The sequence below is a fragment of the Microtus pennsylvanicus genome, chromosome 11, assembly GCF_037038515.1.
Source record: "Microtus pennsylvanicus isolate mMicPen1 chromosome 11, mMicPen1.hap1, whole genome shotgun sequence".
Lineage (NCBI taxonomy): Eukaryota > Metazoa > Chordata > Mammalia > Rodentia > Cricetidae > Microtus > Microtus pennsylvanicus.
Window position 1 is genome coordinate 55,590,700 of NC_134589.1, and position 19,040 is coordinate 55,609,739.

The 19,040-nt window shown below is 45.3% G+C and overlaps 1 protein-coding gene across 1 annotated transcript in view; it reads left to right on the plus strand.

Annotated features, from left to right (window-relative positions):
* Window positions 1–19,040, plus strand: part of Dnah9 (dynein axonemal heavy chain 9) — a 328,999-nt gene that overhangs the window by 95,997 nt on the left and 213,962 nt on the right. Inside the window, exons 27-28 of the mRNA XM_075992137.1 lie at window positions 3,363–3,519; window positions 11,651–11,755. Of these exons, the coding sequence (XP_075848252.1) occupies window positions 3,363–3,519; window positions 11,651–11,755 (262 nt within the window). The remainder of the gene's footprint in view (window positions 1–3,362; window positions 3,520–11,650; window positions 11,756–19,040) is intronic.

Consider the following 19,040-nt stretch of genomic DNA (forward strand, 5'->3'; position numbering starts at 1 on the left):
CAGATGTGCTTTTTTTTTCCTTTGCTTGGATAGCAATCTGTTAGATTTTATGCTCTTTCATGCTTGGCCCCCTTGAGAAACTTCCCAAATTTTTCTCCAAAATGGCTGTACCATTTTGTATTCTCTCCAGCAGTGTGTGGGCATGCCCGTGCCTCTGCATCCTTGGTGATGCTGGACATTGTTGCCTTACTCATTGCAGCCATTGTGGTCAGTGTGCAAGGCTCTCCCACCCTGGTAATAGTTTGCATTTTTCAATTGCCTCTTAATTTCAAGCAACTTTTATCATTTGCCTCATAACGTTCAAGTTTCTTCTTTGGTATAACCCCCTTCCGTGTTCTTATGGAGTTGTGATGATTCTGTGCTCTGCTATATCACATCTTTGTTGCAGGTATGATATTCTAGTCTGTAGTGAATCTTCTTTTTCTTCATGGTTTCTTTTGAAGTTCAAGCATCTTGAGTTTTGATGCAGTTCAATGTATCAATTTATCACCATTTACCGTTTTGGGTGTCGCATTCTTCGCTTGACTTGATGTGTCTTCATTTTCCTTTCCAATTGCCCGAGTATGGGAATTTTTACATATTTACCTTTTATTTTGCCCACTTAATGCCCCAAATTAAAAATTCTTGACTCATGGCATGTTTGATGTTCGATGTCCCAATTTCTCCAGGGAAGGTAAGATAGCCAAATGAGCCTGCAAGGTCAGGGGTTAATGCTGAATGAAGCCCATTTCCCTGAGCTCAGCTAAGTGAGTGCCATGCATTTCACAGGCAAACTAGAGATGAAAGAGTTACAACCCACTTCCTTTCTCTGCCCAGGGAAAATGCCCCACTGGGTTTCACCCAGAGACAGGGACAGAAATGGGAAGTTGATTCATGGAGAATACAGAAACTCACTTGAGTCCCCTCAACGCCATGTTGGTTCTGAGCACCATCACACCAATAAAAGCCATTGCCATCTGGCAAGAAGGGTACTGACTCAGCTGCTGGTCAGCCTGAAGCATCAGCTACCAAAAAAAAAAAAAACAGGCAGATGATTCTGAATACAACGTCCATCACACGGAGCTCACAAGTAGAGTCTGTATCGATTCACTAGATATGAAGAAGTTTGATCATTGGTGCAATTTAGCAGATTTATTGAGGTACATTTTAGTGTCTTAAAGTTCACCTATGACAAGGGTACAGTTCAATTAAACATGGCTTTTATGATTTTTGTGGTAAATCCCTGCCCCTACCCCAGCCCCAACAGTCTGCAATTCACTTGTTGATGTTTCTCTTAATCTCCTTATCTGTCTTCTTTCACACGTGGGGCACGATGCTGATGAGTTCATCTGTTTTGTACCATTGTCTTAGGATTCTTTTGCTGGAAAAAGACACCATGACCACAGCAACTTTTATAAAGAAACACAATTAATTGAGGTGACTACAGTTGCAGAGTTTTAGTGCATTATCATCATGGTGGGAAACACGGTGGCATGACAAAAGGCATGGTGCTAGAGAAGGAGCTGAGAGTTCTACATCTTGATCTGCAGGCAACAGGAAGTGAACTGAACCAGACATAGCCTGAGCATAGGAAACCTCAAAGCCCAGCTCCACAGGGGCCCACTTCTTCCAACAAGGCCATACCTACTTCAACAAGACCACACCTCCTAATAGTGCCACTCTCTATGAGTTTATGGGGGCCAAGTACATTCAAACTACCACAGTCATGTTCATGCCTTCATATAGCTAAGGAATGTTCTGCTGCATGGATGCTACATTTTGTTTAACTATTCACTACGGATGGGTATTTGGGTTTCACATAGTTTTATTGATATGAATATTGTCACCATGATCGAGTGTTGTAAATAAGTGAACTTATTTCTCTTGGGAAAAATCCCAGGTTGGAAATTTCTAAATTATATGAAAAGCCTTTTTTTTTTTGAAGAAACTTTTGCCTGTCTTTCAAAGCTACTGTACCATGTAACGTTCCCACCATCAACACATGAAGCTCCTTCTTCTTCTGAATTCTTACCAGCATTTGTTATGGCCGCATTCTGTATTATAGCCATCCTGGGTAATGTACTGTATGCACACTGAGTTTCTCTAGATGCTGATCTTAAGCATCTTTTCATGTGCTTATTATCCAGTGAGTCAAACTAAATGGAACTATGAATATTTTTGAGTACCTGAAATAATTTTGTGTGGTGGTGGTTGCGTGTGTGGTGTGTATGTATGTAATGGTGTAGAGTATGTGGTGTGTGTGTGTGTGTGTGTGTGTTTGCGTGTGTACGATGTGTGAGTCTACATGCCATTTGGATCTACACTGTCTGCCTTGTTTTTGTAACAGGGTCTCACTTACTGAATGAACTCCGAGCTTACCATCTCAGTCGTACTGGTTGACCATGAGTTTCAGAGATTCTCTGTTTCCTCCTCTACCCCAACACACATGCATGCATTCACACACTACACACCATTGGGATTACAGGCATGTGTCACCAATACCCAGATTTTACATGGAAGCTGTGGATTTGAACTTGGGTCTTCCTGCTTGGCCAGTACAAGCACTTTACCCACTTAGCCATCTCCCCAGCTCCATTAGAAACAGTCATAAAGCTGACTTTAATCTATTGTCATTGGGGAAGATAGTATCAGGAATATTAGATTGGATGGTTATCTGTTCACTCATGGAGCCATTCACGTGTTTCTTAAAGACTTATTGAAATCTTGTATATGCCTGGAGCTATGCTGGGTTCTGAAGGTAAAACAGTGAACCAGAAAGTTGTGCTTCCTAACTCTTGCTCGCATATGTGCGAGGGATCTGTGTGATATATGTGGTGGGCAATAGGGTGGCACATACTGGAATAGGAAGTCAGCTGAGCAGCTTCTTCTTAACTCATCCCAGCCTGAGGCTGGGAATGCTTAGCACCTGGACTAATGTCAATTCCTGGCCAAGAGCTACTAGCCATTAGCCAGCCAGATGGAAAGGGATATCATCTAGGTAGGCTCAAATGGATTGCTTGGGTAGGGAGGAGAAAGGGCCAACACAGTCTCAGAGTACCTAGCAAGCAAGAGTTACTCTACCTACATAGCTTGTTGTTAGTGTGTTTGGGGAAAGACGTGGATTACCAAAGCACTGAAAAAGGAAGCTAGAATAGAAGGCATGGTCAAGGTCAAGACAAGCTAGCAAAGAGCCAAGATACCCTACGGGGAGGTGGTCATAATCAGATTGTTCTCTGGGAAGTTCAGGCTTTATGGGGAAACGGCAAAGGGTCCCTTTGTAGACGCTAAGCCAGACCCATCTATCCTTGAGCTTCCCTCTCTCTGACACCCAGCAGAGCCATCTGTGGCACAGATAATGGCGTTTGCCCTCCTTTGTTTGGCAGGTGCTACATCACCCTCACTCAGTCTCTGCACCTGACCATGAGTGGGGCTCCATCGGGACCTGCCGGCACAGGCAAGACAGAGACCACCAAGGACTTGGGCCGTGCACTGGGCATCATGGTCTATGTGTTTAACTGCTCGGAGCAGATGGACTACAAGGTACAAGCTCAGCCTGCAGCTGGAGAGACTGGGACCTGGGTGGTAGCTGAGATCAGGTACATGGCTTATCCATTCTTTGTTTATCCCACTCCCCCCGGAGAGGCAGAGTCCAGATGGGAGGTTTCTCCTTACTCTCTCACACTAGACTTAAGGATGCTTTGGCCCTTGTTGGCCTCCTGTCGAGGTCTTATATAGCACAGAGGCAGAGCCCCATCCATTCTGACTCTACAAATGAACGTGGTAAGCAAATGGATCATTTGACATGGTTGCCTTTCATCTGTCTCATGGAAAACGATGCAGTTGAAGAAGCCCTCAACGTTCTAAATTTACTGACAGGTCAGGAAGGCAGAAAGGCTCATGAGTAGCTGTGATGGGGACCCTTGTCTCCAAGTGACAGCTTTATTTGAGCTCCTTTGTACAGGGAACATTCCCCTAGGATGGTGTACAAGGACACAGGAGATTGGAAACAGTAGGGACTAGTCACCGCTCACTCTAAGGGACACCTGCCGCCAGGCTGTGCAAAGCCCCTGCACTTCATCCCAGAACCCGGCACTTTTCAAACAATCAGTGTGCTCCAGGTTGTGTCCTGGAGAAAATCCACAGAAACAAAAGGCCTGAAAGGTCACTTCCAGCTACAGACGTTCTGCTCACAGATGAATAAAAGCTCATTTTAAAGATGTGTAATAACAACGTGCCCTGCTGCCTCCATCCTGGTGTTTTCTCATAGTCTATGTTTTTAATAAGGTGCCTATGTTTCTCTTGTAAGCAGAATGAAGAGGTAATATTTAGAGTAGGCTAAAAGGGTTGCATAAAAAGATGAACTAAGATTTAATGTTGGAAAATACATTTAATGTAGAAATAACTTTAGAGATGACAGCTGCTGAACTATGATTCCTTAGGTGACACACATTTCCCAGAACTGGGACGGCTTGGTTTAGTACAAACCTTTCTGTGTAGAAGTTAAAGTCCCGTGAAGCCATGTTTACTCAGAGCAAACAAATGGGGTTGGGGGAGGGGGTGGTGGCATCCAGACCTGAATCCAGTCCTTCCCTGGGCCATCACCTCTAAAGTTGAGTGCAGCTGTTTTTATCGATGAATACATCAAGATAGTGTTTCTTTTTCAAGGATGGAAGACAATTTTTTTCCTCTTTAAAAAAAAATAACCTCAGCCTTAAGGATTATTTTGAGCTCCTAGATTCTTCAATAAGTTTTTCTTTTCTTTTTTATTCCTCTATAGTTAATTATGGGCAGCATTGCTGAAGTAAGTAAGTCTCCCATGGGGAATATTCTGGAAGACACAGTCATTCAGATGTAGAAGGCATGCATTTTTCCTGGCATAAAATCAGCAGATTCTTTCAAAGTCAAACTAAGCACAGCAAATGGGAAGAGAGGAGTTGACTCCAGGGCCAGTGATCGCAAGTCGTTTATCACAATTCTTTCAAAGTTAGACAATTGTCCCTAACCCCGTCTACTCCATTTAACATACACTGTAGAACAGCGTTTGTCCTTAGTTCACCCCGGCTTTAAGTAAAGTTTCAGTCTTCGAGTCCAGGACAGACACGTACAAGAGCAGTATCAATATAAAGAACATCTCAAAATGAGGGTGTTCACTTTCCTAAGCCCCAAACATCACTGTAAACAGACACCCTTGCTAAACTTCTCCTGCAAGCCTTTCTACTCTGCTATCCAGCTGTCTGGCAACTATATTTTATCATCAAACACGGCAGAAACAAAGTAAGCTGGTTTATCAGTTATTGCCATTGTTTAGAATATGTGGAGCATTTCAGGAAGATCCCAAAATAAATGATGTTTTATCCTACAGAACTGTAGTTGGAGATGCTCCAAAAGTAGCCACAAGGGAGTCCACACCAGGGAGTGTCCTAGGCCACCCCAAGATGAGACTGGTTAGGATTCCAAAGAAACCCAAAAAGCTAGGATGTCACTCAAGGAAAGAATGTTCACTTAGCATGCAGACATTCCCAGGGCCTTGGGTTTGATATCTAGCACCCAAAGGAGCCCAGGAGATGGGGGAAGAAAGAATAGAAGGGAGGGAAAGAGGAAGGAAGAAAAAGGAAGGGAGGAAAGGAGGGAGGGAGGAAAAAAGGGACAGTCTAGGTGCTAAGAGGATCAGGGGAAAGCACTTGGTACAGAAATGAAAATAAACTGTGACAGGCTGAGGTATTCTGTTTAGGACTGTCCTCAGCCAAGAGTCAATGTGTGTTACTCATATGAGTTTTAAGGCATTTTCTTCAGAACTGGGTCTTGTTTCCTTAAGTGGTTTGGGAAACAACCTAAATGTCGTTGCCGCTGTATAAGAATATTCAAGACTTCTGTTTAGACTTAAGACTGCTGGAAAACCTGCAGCCGCCGAGCCAGGACCTCTCAAGGTGTTATGAGTTTCAGTTAGGACACAGGAGAGTGAGAGGCCCTGGGGCCGTTTGGATGATGTAGATGATTAGATAGCTAGAACAGTTAGGTTGATGAGAGAGAGAGAGAGAGAGAGAGAGAGAGAGAGAGAGAGAGAGAGAGAGAGAGGCATAGATCAAATATAGTCCAGTCTTTCTGGAGAGATTTATGGAATAATTAATAAAACTAAATTTTCCTGAAATACCACAATCCTGGGCATGAATAAGTAACCTACAAACTCTGGGTCCTGGAATATTCCAGAACAGGGAGACAGACACAGTGGTTTCTGGTGAGGAAACACATTGAGGAGATATTGAGGAGCTCCTGAAACCTAAGGTTGTTAGAGGCCTGGGATGTGGCACTTTAATACAGCCTGATTAATAGCCTGGCTTTGAAGCCAGGACCTACTCTAAGTAGCCAGCAACCCTACCCCACCCCTCACCAGCTTCACCTCAACTATTATCCTAGAGTCTGACCGAGTGAGGGGAGAAAAGACCAAGGGCTGTCATGCGTTTTTATGTGTCTGTCGTGACACTAACATAACAGATTCTATTTGCATTTCTCCAGAGTAGAGCCTAGAACCAAGCATAGCATGGTGACCAGGTAGCTTTAGGGAGCATCGGGAGATGTGAGGAGGGTAATGGGGATAAAATACAGATGTCAGGGGCCATAGGCCTTTCAAGGCTACAGAAAGACCTGCAGGCTTTAGAATAGCAGTAAAAAAGAGGAGGCTGTTTCCTGGAGCAGGCAGAGGGAGGGGAGACTGAAGAGAACTTTGCAACCCTTAGGATGGGGAAGAGAGAAAACCCAAGTGTCAGGAAACTGAAACGGGAAAAGATATGACAAGAGGCTTAAGGGAAGCAAAGCCAAATGGTGATCTAGGAAACAAGGGGACGTCGTGGGCTGATGAAGCAAAGAGGCGTTAGAGGAAAGGGCGAAGGCGGGAGGTGGCATCCCCATGCATGTCTGTCCCAGGAATTCCATCAGGACACAAGTCCACTCAGTTCCATGTGCGCAGATGCAGGACCTGAGTGCTCCTAGAGCAGCAGAGAGATGTGGGAGAGAGGTCAAGCTGAAAGCCTGCAAAGCTAGCCAATGTCCCTAGACAGAGCCCGTGAGCACTGAAGCCTTCTCTAGGTCCTGCCAGGGATGGGATTTGAAAAGCTGAATTCACCAACATCAGAGTAAAGTCACATCGCTTACTAGAACGCTGCAGTAGAGCAGAGATGGGTAAAACAGAAAAGAGAAACTGTGCGCAGAGTCCTTTAAGCGTTGCCTTTATGTGCAATGGCTTGTCAGGCAGGGTTTCGATGACGCTGTGTCCTGGAAGAATCGTAGCTGAGATTTATGGTGGTTAGCTCTGAGGCAATGAGGATCTTGACCCCGTCAGAAATGGCTCAGTACAACCACCTGTCCTAAGCTGGCACCCACATTCTGCAGGCAGGACTTGTAGGATGAGCTCTTTCTGATGAGATAACGGTCAGGTTTGCAGGCAGAAGTGACCTTGCAAGCCCAGCCTGCTCAAGAGGCAAAAGCAACTCTGTTGTGAGGCTGGCTCAGCACAGCCATTTATTGCAGAACAGTGTAGGAGAAGCCCTGCACCTTACATTTCATATTACAGCAGCAATACTTTCCCCTTGACCTCAATACAGAAGCCACTGCCGAAACACCCAATGGCTCTGAAGTGGAGAGCATTTAGGGTGATTTCTGAACCTTAGGAGGCTCAGCCTCCTAGAAGAGTTAGGAGGATTTCTCATGACTTCCTGGCCTCTATGTCTCCTGTGCTGTTCCTTTTCCAGAATCTCCATTTAAATATATATTCTAGTGACTCCGCGTCTTTTCTCATCTTCCCCCACATCCTAGTTCTGGCTCTAATTGCACACGGGCTAGCTGGTATAGAGGGTCTTCCTCCACCTTGAGAGGATTATGCTACTTTTCCCTGCTATATCTCTAACCCATTTCTAAGATAGAGATCTCAGTCATCCTTCCTGTTTGTACCCTTACTTCCCCAGCACACATCAGTCATCACCATGGATTCCTCCTCAGCATCCCTCCACTTTTGGCCTTTTGCCATAACCTGTCTTTATTCCAATCCTTAAGCCTGACCTCTTGGCCAAGTGATACCACTGCTTAGCCAATAACACGAAGAGATGGGTACAATGAACAAATGGGGTGATGTGAGTTCCGCTGCTGATCCTCAGGGAAGAAGGGGGCTAAGGCAAGCATCTACTTACAGAAATTCTCTTTAAGGTTTTATGTATTGTCTAGAGTTCATAAAAGGGATGCACAACTTTAAAAACTTTCAAACAATGGTTAGGAATAGGATTTTACTCCTGAATTCCTAACTAGGGTTTGTGATGCTTAATTGGTTGATTTAGACACATACACACCTATATACACATATACATACATTAGAAGGATGATGGGTGGGTGAGTGGGTGAATGGATAGATAGATAGATAGATAGATAGATAGATAGATAGATAGATAGATAGATAGACAGACAGACAGACAGACAGACAGTCTCAACTTATAGGAATACATGAGAGTAAAACCCACTGTCGCCCTCCATGAGACATCCCTAACTATTAACTCTAAGGTCGCTATACCACCCTCATTCTGCCTGCAGTGTAACTGTCTCCCCATTTGACATGTGTGTCGTTGTTCATTGTCTTCTTTCTCCACAAGAATGTCAGCCCAAAAGGTCTTTCTTTTCTATCCTGTGTACTATTGAGTGCCCATGTTCCAGAACATTCTCTAGCAGACAGTTCCTGCTCAACTAATATTTGTTGTATGAATAGATGAGCAGAAAGACCCGTCTTTTGCTTTATCTTATTGTTTACTTTGTAGAGCATTTTCAAATTAGGGGAATAATTAGTACATAGCACCCCCATGTACTCTCCCTTCTTCACACTTAGTTCCCCATCATTAAATTACAGGTGTGCTGGGTAGTTTCATGTCAACTTGACACAGATGGAGTCACCAGAGAGGAGGAAGGTTCAACTGAGAAAATACCCCCATAAGATCAGGCTATAGGCAAAACCATGAGGCATTTTTCTTAATTAGTGATTGATGTGGGAGGGCCTAGCCCATTGTGGGTGGGGCCACCCCTGAGAAAGCAGGCTGTGTAAGCCATGAGAGCAAGCCCATAAGCAATACTCCTCCATGGCCACTGCGTCCACTCCTGCCTCCGGTTTCCTAATGTGCTTGAGTTCCTGTCCTGACTTCCTCCCACGATAAACAGTGATGAGAAAGTATAAGCCAAATAAGCCCTTTCCTCCCTGATTTGCTGTTGGTCTTGGTGTTACATCACAGCAATAGTAACACTAGCTAAGACAATAGGCCAGTGTAGCATAGACCGTGCCAATACGCTGTTCCAAACTAAAATCCAAGACTATATTGGGACTCACTGCTTGGAAGAACATTGACTATAAAGTTCTACAGGTTTAGGAAAATGTATAATGTCATCTACCCAATGTCACAGTACCACACACAGTAGTTTCTCCACCCTCACACTGCCTCTGCTCCTGGCAACTGCTGATCTTTTTGATTCTCCTTTGTTCATATTTTCCACATGAGTTTGAGCATTCTGGGGTTTAACACGATGTGGGATGTATTTTCCCTCCCTCTTTAAGCTCTGCCCTACATCCAACCTTGCCTAGGTAGATGTCTGAATGAGGCTGACAAAATGTTGCCTTAATCATCGTCTCTCATGCAAACCCCTAAAGACTCCTTGTAATAATTCAAGGCTTTCTGTTACTAAGACTTTCTTTAGTAATCAATTTTCCATCCCAAATGGTACTTTTGCTTTTCTCTGGACACATCGTTATTTTGCTCATTTTTCTTCCATAATCTTTCACCCTCCTGGAAAGCCTCCCCCTCCCCTTATCACACAGACACGAACAAGTGCTGCAGAGTGTATTCGGAAGCACCTTGTTCTGGGAGCTAGGCACTCAGGGAGCTGCCTACCTCCTTTTGTTTTCCCTCTGTGCCCATTTTGTTGGCATAAATTCTGAGAAAATCAAAGGTTACATGAGGAAAAGGGAATCTCACCAAGTAACCAATTAATCTTGTTGCAGACATTTAAAGTGTTTATATGCATATGTGTGTGCATGTATGTGCATGTGTGCGTGGAGAAAGATGGAGGGAGGGAGGGAGAGAGAGAGGAGAAACAGACAGACAGAGACAGAAACAGAGAAACAGTAAGAGACACGCAGAGAGACACTTTCAGCCTTTAGGCTAGTACATGCTCTACTACTGACCTACCCTCATGGCCCAATAGTATACATTTATAACTGGGCTAAGGTAGGTTATGGAATATAGTGTTTCCCCAGCTTTCTTGACAACAAAATCCTTTTCTCAAGGAACACCTGGTGTTCCATAAAATACAGCTTGCAACGTGCGATTGTTCTGCCATCCCATCTTCACTGATCACACTGGAGAACCCTGACCCATTCTCTGCTCTCTGTGACAGTGTGATCCGCAGTATTCCCTGGAACACATACCAGTAATTCTCTTTTATTTGTATACCTTATTGCCAACATTTTCCTAAAAGCTCTTGGAAGGACTGCATCTAACACAGAGTCTTATACACACGACTAGTCATTTTTTAAAAAATGCCTGCTGGGTCAAGGACACCACAAGAAAAGCCACAGAATCAACTAACCTGAACTCACAGGGGCTCACAGAGACTGAACTAACAACCAGGGCCCACTGCATATATGTTACAGTTGTGTAACTTGGTCTCACAAGAAAGCGAGACTCCTAACAATCGGAGCGGGAGCTGTCTGACTCTCTCTTGCTTTAGGGACCTTTCTCTCCTACCAGGTCGCCTTGTCCAACCTTAATAGGAGAGGAGGTGCCTAGTCTTACTGCAACTTGATATACCATGGCTGGTTGATATCCATGGGAGGTCTGTGCTTTACTGAAGAGAAATGGAGGAGGAGGAGTGGAAGGGCATGCGGTGGGGGTAGGGGAGGGAGGAGGTAGGAAGAATTGAGAGGAGAGAAGGGAGGTGAAACTGGTGTTGGGATATAAAAACAAACAACAATGACAAATACATAAACATAAAAATAGAATGACCGTGGATAAATGTCAGGACTCCCATAAATGCATCATCACCACACTTTGGAGGCACCACCGAGCCTGTGGCCTCCAGAACCTGCTCCTTACCGCTGATGCACGAGCTCCCATCTCATGCCAGAGTTCCTTTGCATTTTAGGATAGAAACACGTTCTTGCCTTTGGAATTCCTTTCTTGCTCTCTCTTGGAAGACAGGCCCACAGTTTGTTTCTCTGACTGTTGTCAGTTCCCTGACATTTCCAGCTCCCCATCATCTGGGAAACCTGAGTGGCTGGACATGGAGAGAAGACACGGGCATTGACTTCCCATTAGAGTATGCTGGAGCCTGAACAGAAGCCTATTTGTCTATGTGCTCTAAGAAAAGTTATCTTTTATTCATTTTCTGGGACTTTAAATGTTACAGAATGCTCAGGACAAAACCCTGATGGCATCTTAAAGGGATTTTTCACAACAGCATCTTGGAAAGTTTGTTAGGTTCCATGGCTTGGGTTGTCACCCATCACCTTCAAAAACTTATTTGTTCTGGAAATTACAATGCGAGTTTCAGGGGACTGGATGTGTCTCTAATAAAGAAGCTGGAAAATGACTCTGGACACAATTCTAAGAAAGTGTCATCATTTAATCCTTGTATGTTTTGCTTGCAGTCCTGTGGCAACATCTACAAAGGCCTGGCTCAGACTGGCGCCTGGGGCTGTTTCGATGAGTTTAACCGAATCTCTGTGGAGGTCTTGTCGGTGGTGGCCGTACAGGTATGGATGAGAAAGGTGTGGGAGCCTTGTAGTTTGTATGGCTGGTCCCGTGGGAGTCTACAGCCTGCTGTTTTCATTCTTCAACATCAATTCCCCCTCTTCTTGCCATCCCATCCCCCTTTCTCCATCCTTATAATAAATGTTCCTCTATTACCCACCAAAACATATCCTCTTCTATCTAGCGGGATCCCTTTCCCCATGTGTAAAAAACAGGGACATAAATTATCTATGTGCTTCACAGAAGGGATCAGCCAAGGAGGCAGATCCCAGCTACGAGGAAGCATCTCACACATGGGCTGTAAACCAGGGCTCCAGCTTCAGCTCTCACATTTGCTGTAGAAGTCAGGAAGCAAGTTGTTTCACATCTCTCTGCCTAATCCACTCGCTGTTGTATAAGCCTGTGGTTTCCCAGGGCTTGAGTGAGTGGAGGCGCACGGCTGAAAAGGACATGATTCCTAACTGCAAAGATGTCTTGAAAAAGACACGATTCCTGCCTTCAAAGATGTCTTGAATTTCTGAGACAGATGTGAGCACTTTCAGCATTCTAGAAGTGATCATAATATCCATTCTGTAGAATAAAACTTGGAAAGGGGTTATCTTAAAACCAGTCCCTAAATGCTGGCTGGAGAGGGTTTGGATTGGGGTCAAGGACCCATAGACAAAGAGAGGAGAGTAGAAAGAAGGAAAGCAGAGGGTGAATTCCTTTGCTAAGTCTGTTATACCAGACACTCTTCACTTACCACCCTGCATCCTCTGGCAGTTCTTCTGGTATAAATACTACTTTATATGGAGAAAACATAGCAGGAAATATAAGGAACTTGCCCAAGGCATGGTGTTGCAAAGTGACAAAGGTAGGATTTGAACACTGTTTTTCCATCCACATCACCAATATACACATACAAATTGTCAGAGAAGCAAGCTCAAACCAAATAAAAATGGACATAAATGCCTTCTGGTTCAGGTAACAGGGAATCCTAAGGATTCTAATGGAGAATTAGCCTGTGTGTGGCAGCAGTTTTAAAGACCTGGGTAAAAGAGGAATCCTTGCCTGAAATCAAGGTAGAGGACTTTCCTGGGAATCCTCCTTGAGCTGCAAAGGCTCCTGGACCCTTGCATCGCCTTCGCCAGGCCCTTTTCCTCTGCCCCTCCCTATAGGCTGAGCATCCTCTTTTCCCATCAAAGGTTAACTGGCTGCAGCCACCCTCTTCCACCCTACTTCCCCAAGGCAAAGCCTCTGTAGAGCACTGTATGCAGTGAGGTGAGTGGTCAGTGCTGTGCCTACTGCTCCGGGTTTGTGCCCACACCCCATACAGTCAAATGCAGTGGCAGGCTCCTCCCTTTCAGCTTATTTCCAAAGCGTTATGCAGATATATAATTATTTAAGAAAAAAGAGGGAGGTAAAGAAAGAGAAGAGAAAGGAAAAGGAGAGGAAGAGGGGGAGGGAAAAGGAAAGGAAAGGGAAAGAATGGAAGAGAAAGAAACAGAGGGGAAGGGGGGAAGAGGATGGGGGAGAGGAGAGTGAAAGGGAGGGGTGGGGATCATCCCTGCAAATCTGTGCAATTCTTTCAGCCTCAAAAAGGCCAATGGAAAACACTCGACTGGGCCGAGTTTCTTCCTTTTCTTTGGCAAGAGCATGGCATGGAGGGAGGGCTGGCAGCACAGGGGTGAGATGGAACATCAAGCGGGTCACCCATGTGGGAGAAACTGGCCAAGGCAGCATTGTCCCCTTCCCTCGATGATGTGCCCTGCCAGGAGCCAGCCTCTGTCTACATAACCTCCAGATGTCCCCCCTCTCATCCAGCATGCTGTCCCCGTCACTGGAGGCTAAATGTGGAGCTCCGAGCAGAGCGCTGAAGCAACTGCAGGGTTGGAACGTGGTAGCCCCCATACCAGCTGCTATTCGTAGCATCCCACCCCTGGGCTTCAGCTGTCACTGGGAGCCAGGGGCCATCATGGGGCTCTCAGGGCCCTTCACTTGCCTGCTCCACAATGGCCACTCAGTCCTTTGTGCTCTCTTATCTGGCCAAGGCTGCTCCACAAACACTGACCCTTGTCCCAGCTGTTCCTTAGCAAAGATTTTCCAGAGCAAGATGCAGTTTCCCCTCCCTGAGATTTGCTCTTTGCAGCAGGAGTTAGTAATGGTGGGGGAAGTGAGGCCCAAGCAGTAACCTAAACATTCCCTTGCAACGACATCGTGATCTGCCTTGGCTTGGTGAGTTGATTATGCAGTTTTCTGTGGTCTTGAATTGGCATGACTTGACAGGGCCTAGGGAGGAAGTATTTCCATCAAGAAACTGGAGCTAGGGATATGGACCAATGATAGAGTCTTTGCCTAGCAGGCATAAGATCCCAGGTTAATCCCCAAAACTGTTCCTCCCAAAACCTACAGTTGATGGCACTAACACATGAAGACCTTGTTTCTGTGGAAAGTCAATGGTTAAACATCTATCAACACACCTCTGCCTTGTAGAGATGGGATCTGGCATTACCTAAACTGAAACTGAATATTCGTATTTTGCAGGAAATTATGTTAGTCTTTTTCTATGATTATAATAAAATACCTGAAGTCATATTGCATATAAAGAAAATGATTTTCTTTTCTCTTCTTCTTCTTCTCCTCCTCCTCCTCCTCCTCCTCCTCCTCCTCCTCCTCCTCCTCCTCTTCTTCTTCTTCTTCTTCTTCTTCTTCTTCTTCTTCTTCTTCTTCTTCTTCTTTTGGCTCACACTCCTGAACTTTCACAGACACACATCTTGCAGTGACTTCTGGCTGTCAAACCACAGGATTCAATCATGAACCCTACCCAACGACCTTGTCTAAACACAGCCACCTCCCAAAAGCATCTAGACACCATAGCTGGATCAAGTTCCCACCCTCTCAGTGTCTCATAATGAGGATTTAGTTCAATATACGAACCCCTGGAGACAAACCGAAACCATGTCCCCACCCCCAGCAGAAAGGAAGCTTGTCTTCTGGCTGTTTCCATACTTGGGTAGTCACATCACAGCTTGGAGCCAGAAACAGTGCCATAGAATCTCTCTGTGCACTGTGGGGATTCCTTCCTTCCTTCCCGAGTAGCTGGTGTAGAGCAGGCAAACCCTTCTCAGAGTCCTGGCTCCAGCCCACGGTTGGCTCTGAAAATCTGGGGAGAAGTTGTCTTTTCCCTGAGTGCCCACTGTAAATGGCTCCGTTTCCTTCCATTGCACCATGTACTCAAAGCTGCTCTTCCTACTTCTAGTACTGTAAGCCTCTGTCTTTTAATCTCTTTCCCCACCGCCCTGTTATTTCCACTTACCTGTATCTCTTCCTCTCATCTCTACATTTATGACTTTTGTGCCTTCTCCTCTGCCTGCTTGCCACAGCGGTTAGAGGATGTCTCTTGTTCTCACCAGCCCAGTATAGCTGTTCCTGATTCCACTGAAGCCCAGAACCACTCATTATGCCCAATTCCATTGATGGGTGTCTCAGGGTGATGGTTAGTGCTAGGGGCTTGTCCCAAGCTATCCCCGTGTGTGTCTCAAGGCATTTTTCTCAGCATGCTCCACAGAGAACTCCTTGAGCTAACCACAGTTTTTTCATTATAACAATTTTTTCAATGAGTTAATATCTAAAACATTTAAATCAAAGATCTACTGATGATAGGTGCTCAAGTGTTGGAGGTGATGATACTGGTAGCGGTCATGGTGATGACGGTGATGATGGGTAACTGATGATAATGCAATGGCAGTAGCAGTGCCGATGATGGTGGTGGTGTTTGTAGTGGTAGCAATGAAGGTAATGAGGAACTTGGTATTGATTTTGGAGGTCGTATTAGTGGAGATGCTAATGCTGATGAAAGTGGTGATACCGATCAGTGATGATGGCGGTGATGATGGCGGTGATGGTGGTGGTGGTGGTGGTGGTGGTGGTGGTGGTGGTGTACCCGATGAGGATGAGCATGGCCCCGGTGATGATAATGATAATGGTAGTGGTGACGATGAAGATGACAATGTTTTAATGGTAGTGCTAGCAATGAGGCAGATGGCAGTGGTAGTGGGGATGAGGATGGTAGAGTTTATGGTGGTGGTGATGGTGATGAGAAAGAGGGTAGAGGTGATGATGAATGTTGTTATAGCAGTGGTGGGGATGATATTGAAGGTAATGGTGGTGATGGTGGTGGTGGTGGTGATGAGGGCATGTGATTAAAATGGTGGTGGTGGTGGTGGTGATGATGAGGACATGATTACAATGGTGGTGATGATGATAAGGGTGGGAATGATAATGGTGATGATGAGGACATGTGATTACAATGGTGGTGGTGATGGAAGTGGTGGTGGTGATGATGACCACAGTAAGGATAATGGTGATGATGAGGGCATAATGATTACAATGGTGGTGATGATGATAAGGGTGGGAATAATAATGGTGATGATGAGGACGTAATGATTACAATGGTGGTGATGATGATAAGGGTGGGAATGATAATGGTGATGATGAGGACGTAATGATTACAATGGTGGTGATGATGATAAGGGTGGGAATGATAATGGTGATGATGAGGGCATGTGATTACAATGGTGGTGGTGATGGAGGTGGTGGTGGTGATGATGAGGGCATAATGATTACAATGGTGGTGATGATGATAAGGGTGGGAATGATAATGGTGATGATGAGGACATGATTACAATGGTGGTGATGATGATAAGGGTGGGATGATAATGGTGATGATGAGGTGATTACAATGGTGGTGGTGATGGAGGTGGTGGTGGTGATGATGACCACAGTAAGGATAATGGTTATGATGAGGTGATTACAATGGTGGTGGTGATGGAGGTGGTGGTGGTGATGATAAGGGCATAATGATTACAATGGTGGTGATGATGATAAGGGTGGGATGATAATGGTGATGATGAGGGCATGTGATTACAGCGGTCGTGGTCATGAGGATGTAGGGCAATAGGATGACTGCTATCCTTGTCATCTTAACACCGCAGGAAATAGCTGAAAATTGATGGCTATGACAGTGGGATGGGGGTAAAAGTCCACACCTCCCTTTCACAGGCCTGTACTACCTACACCTTCACTTCTCCTCAGCTGAGCCATCGGTGGGTTATCTTAGCAATCCTAACCATTCCCTAGCCGGTGCGAGGGTACCCACCAGCTGTTGTCCACTTCTCAGGAGTCAGAAAATGGAATAACCTTATGTGAAAAGGCACTCATACAGGGCTTCCTGTGCTCCTAGAATTGAGTGAAGTAAGTTCAACTTGGAACTCCCTGATGCTGCCACATTCCGGTCTAGGGACACGGCGATAAAAGGCAGTGGGGAGGAAGTGGCCTGACAACAGTTGGGACAGAACTGGAGCTGCTACCGTTTCAAATCCTATAAGCAGCCAAGGAGAAAAGCATGCTTAATTATTCACTCAGTAATCCTGGCTGGCATATTGGTTTGGAAGCCGCGCCAGCTGCTGACAGTTCTCTGTCGCCCTCCCCTCCCTCCCTCTCCTCGCCCTTCTGTGCTTCCCATCCCAGGAACTTCTGTGGAGGTGATTACGCTCCCAGTGTTTCCATGGCTGGATGTTTTCATGTCTCTGTCAGGTTGGTCAAGCAGAATTGCATGCCCATTTGGGAAGATCCTTGCTGTGACAATTGCGAGAGAAATTACTTGCTATTTTTAAAAAGCATTTAGACTACTTAGTTCTTCTCAGAATCTCCTCATTGCTGGCTCAGTCAGCTCTCTAGACCTTGGATTATCTGAGCCTCGGGAAACATCCCACCAAGGTAACAAGTCGTCAGCTTGGACCCATAACCCCTGACCTCCCCCCACATTCTTTGGTGGCCCCACTACTTGTGGTACAGGCACAGACAGGGGTCAGACAAGAAACAGCTGCGCAGCAGATCTAAGTCAGGCACGCCAGCAAACCCCTAAAATACCAGCTAAGACTATGAGTTCGAGGTCAGCCTGAACTACATAGTGAGACCCTTTCCCAAATAAATAACTAAAAGTCAGAAGCTGTATTAGCAAGGGACTTACAGTGTGGTTCCAAGGACTCCAGGCAAGGAACAAATGTTCCAGTCTCAGAGCCAAGAGAATGTCCCAAGTTGTACCCTTTGTAGAGGAGCTGCCTCTAAAAGAACACAGAACTGTTACACAATGTTCAAAGTGGTGACCGGGTTGTACTTCCTGAAGGCAGCAGGCTCTAGCCTACCGATATTGTGGAAACCAGACAGGCTTTTAGCGATACATGGTATCTGAGCAAAGGTGTCATAAGAGAATGGCAAGAAAAGGGGCTACAAACTCTGAACATCCATACAGATTGGGTTAGCCTGTGACCTCCTTAAACTGTATCACCTGTAAAAAGACAGGACAATTTGCATACGTCATTCACTATGAGAGATTCCAGGCCTGAGTGGGGGACACAGGGCAGAACCATCTGAGAGGGCCAGTTTCCAGGATAGGTCTGTTGCAAAGGTTTAGCCTGTGCCGTGCCGACTATCGGCCTGCTAGATGCCTGCAGCCTCCTTCCCTCCTTGCTGAGGGAATGTCTCTGGATGTCAGATACACCCACGGGGAATGGTGAAAGCGATCGCCAGCTGAGAATCACAGCATCTCTGCAGCTTTTTGTATAATAATCGTTATTTTCAGAGTAGAACAAACGATATCCATAAATAGAAACAAACCTTGCAGAGACTATCACCTAAGTGGCGTCATAGCATCCTAGTAGTTACTCATTGTGGTCATCATATAATAACCGAACTGCCTGGTTGGTTCTCCTCAGAATATGTAGGGACATCTTATCCGCTACCTGTTGTCAGCCTGAGCCTGATGACGTCATGCTCACCCAGTGCCATGTTCCTTCTGGGTGAGGCGACTAAGCATGCTTGCTCTGTTTCCAGCCTGCTTGGTTTTAAGACTCGACCCGCCCCACCTGGCCAACGTTCATTTTCACCTACACTTTTTTTTTCTGTTAACTTTTTATTTTGAGCCAATTTTAGATTCATATACAAGTTTCAAAAACAGTACATTGTCTAGTCATCCCTCCCTTAGTTTCCCTCATGCTAACTTTTAAACAGAAATGGTTTCTTAAGCACCTTCTGCCTCACTTCCCCCTCTATAAAATTAGGGCCTAAGACCGCCCATCTCAGTCTCCAGTGAACTGAGCAAAAAGCTTCCTGTAGAATGTTCAGAATAGTTCTTGGTATGTGCTCTAAAAATATTAGATATGTTTTCTCATCGTTATCATCATTCCTGATGGCTTTAAAATCTCCGGAAGTGAGGCAGCTTTAGAGACATGTGCGCACAGTTGCCTC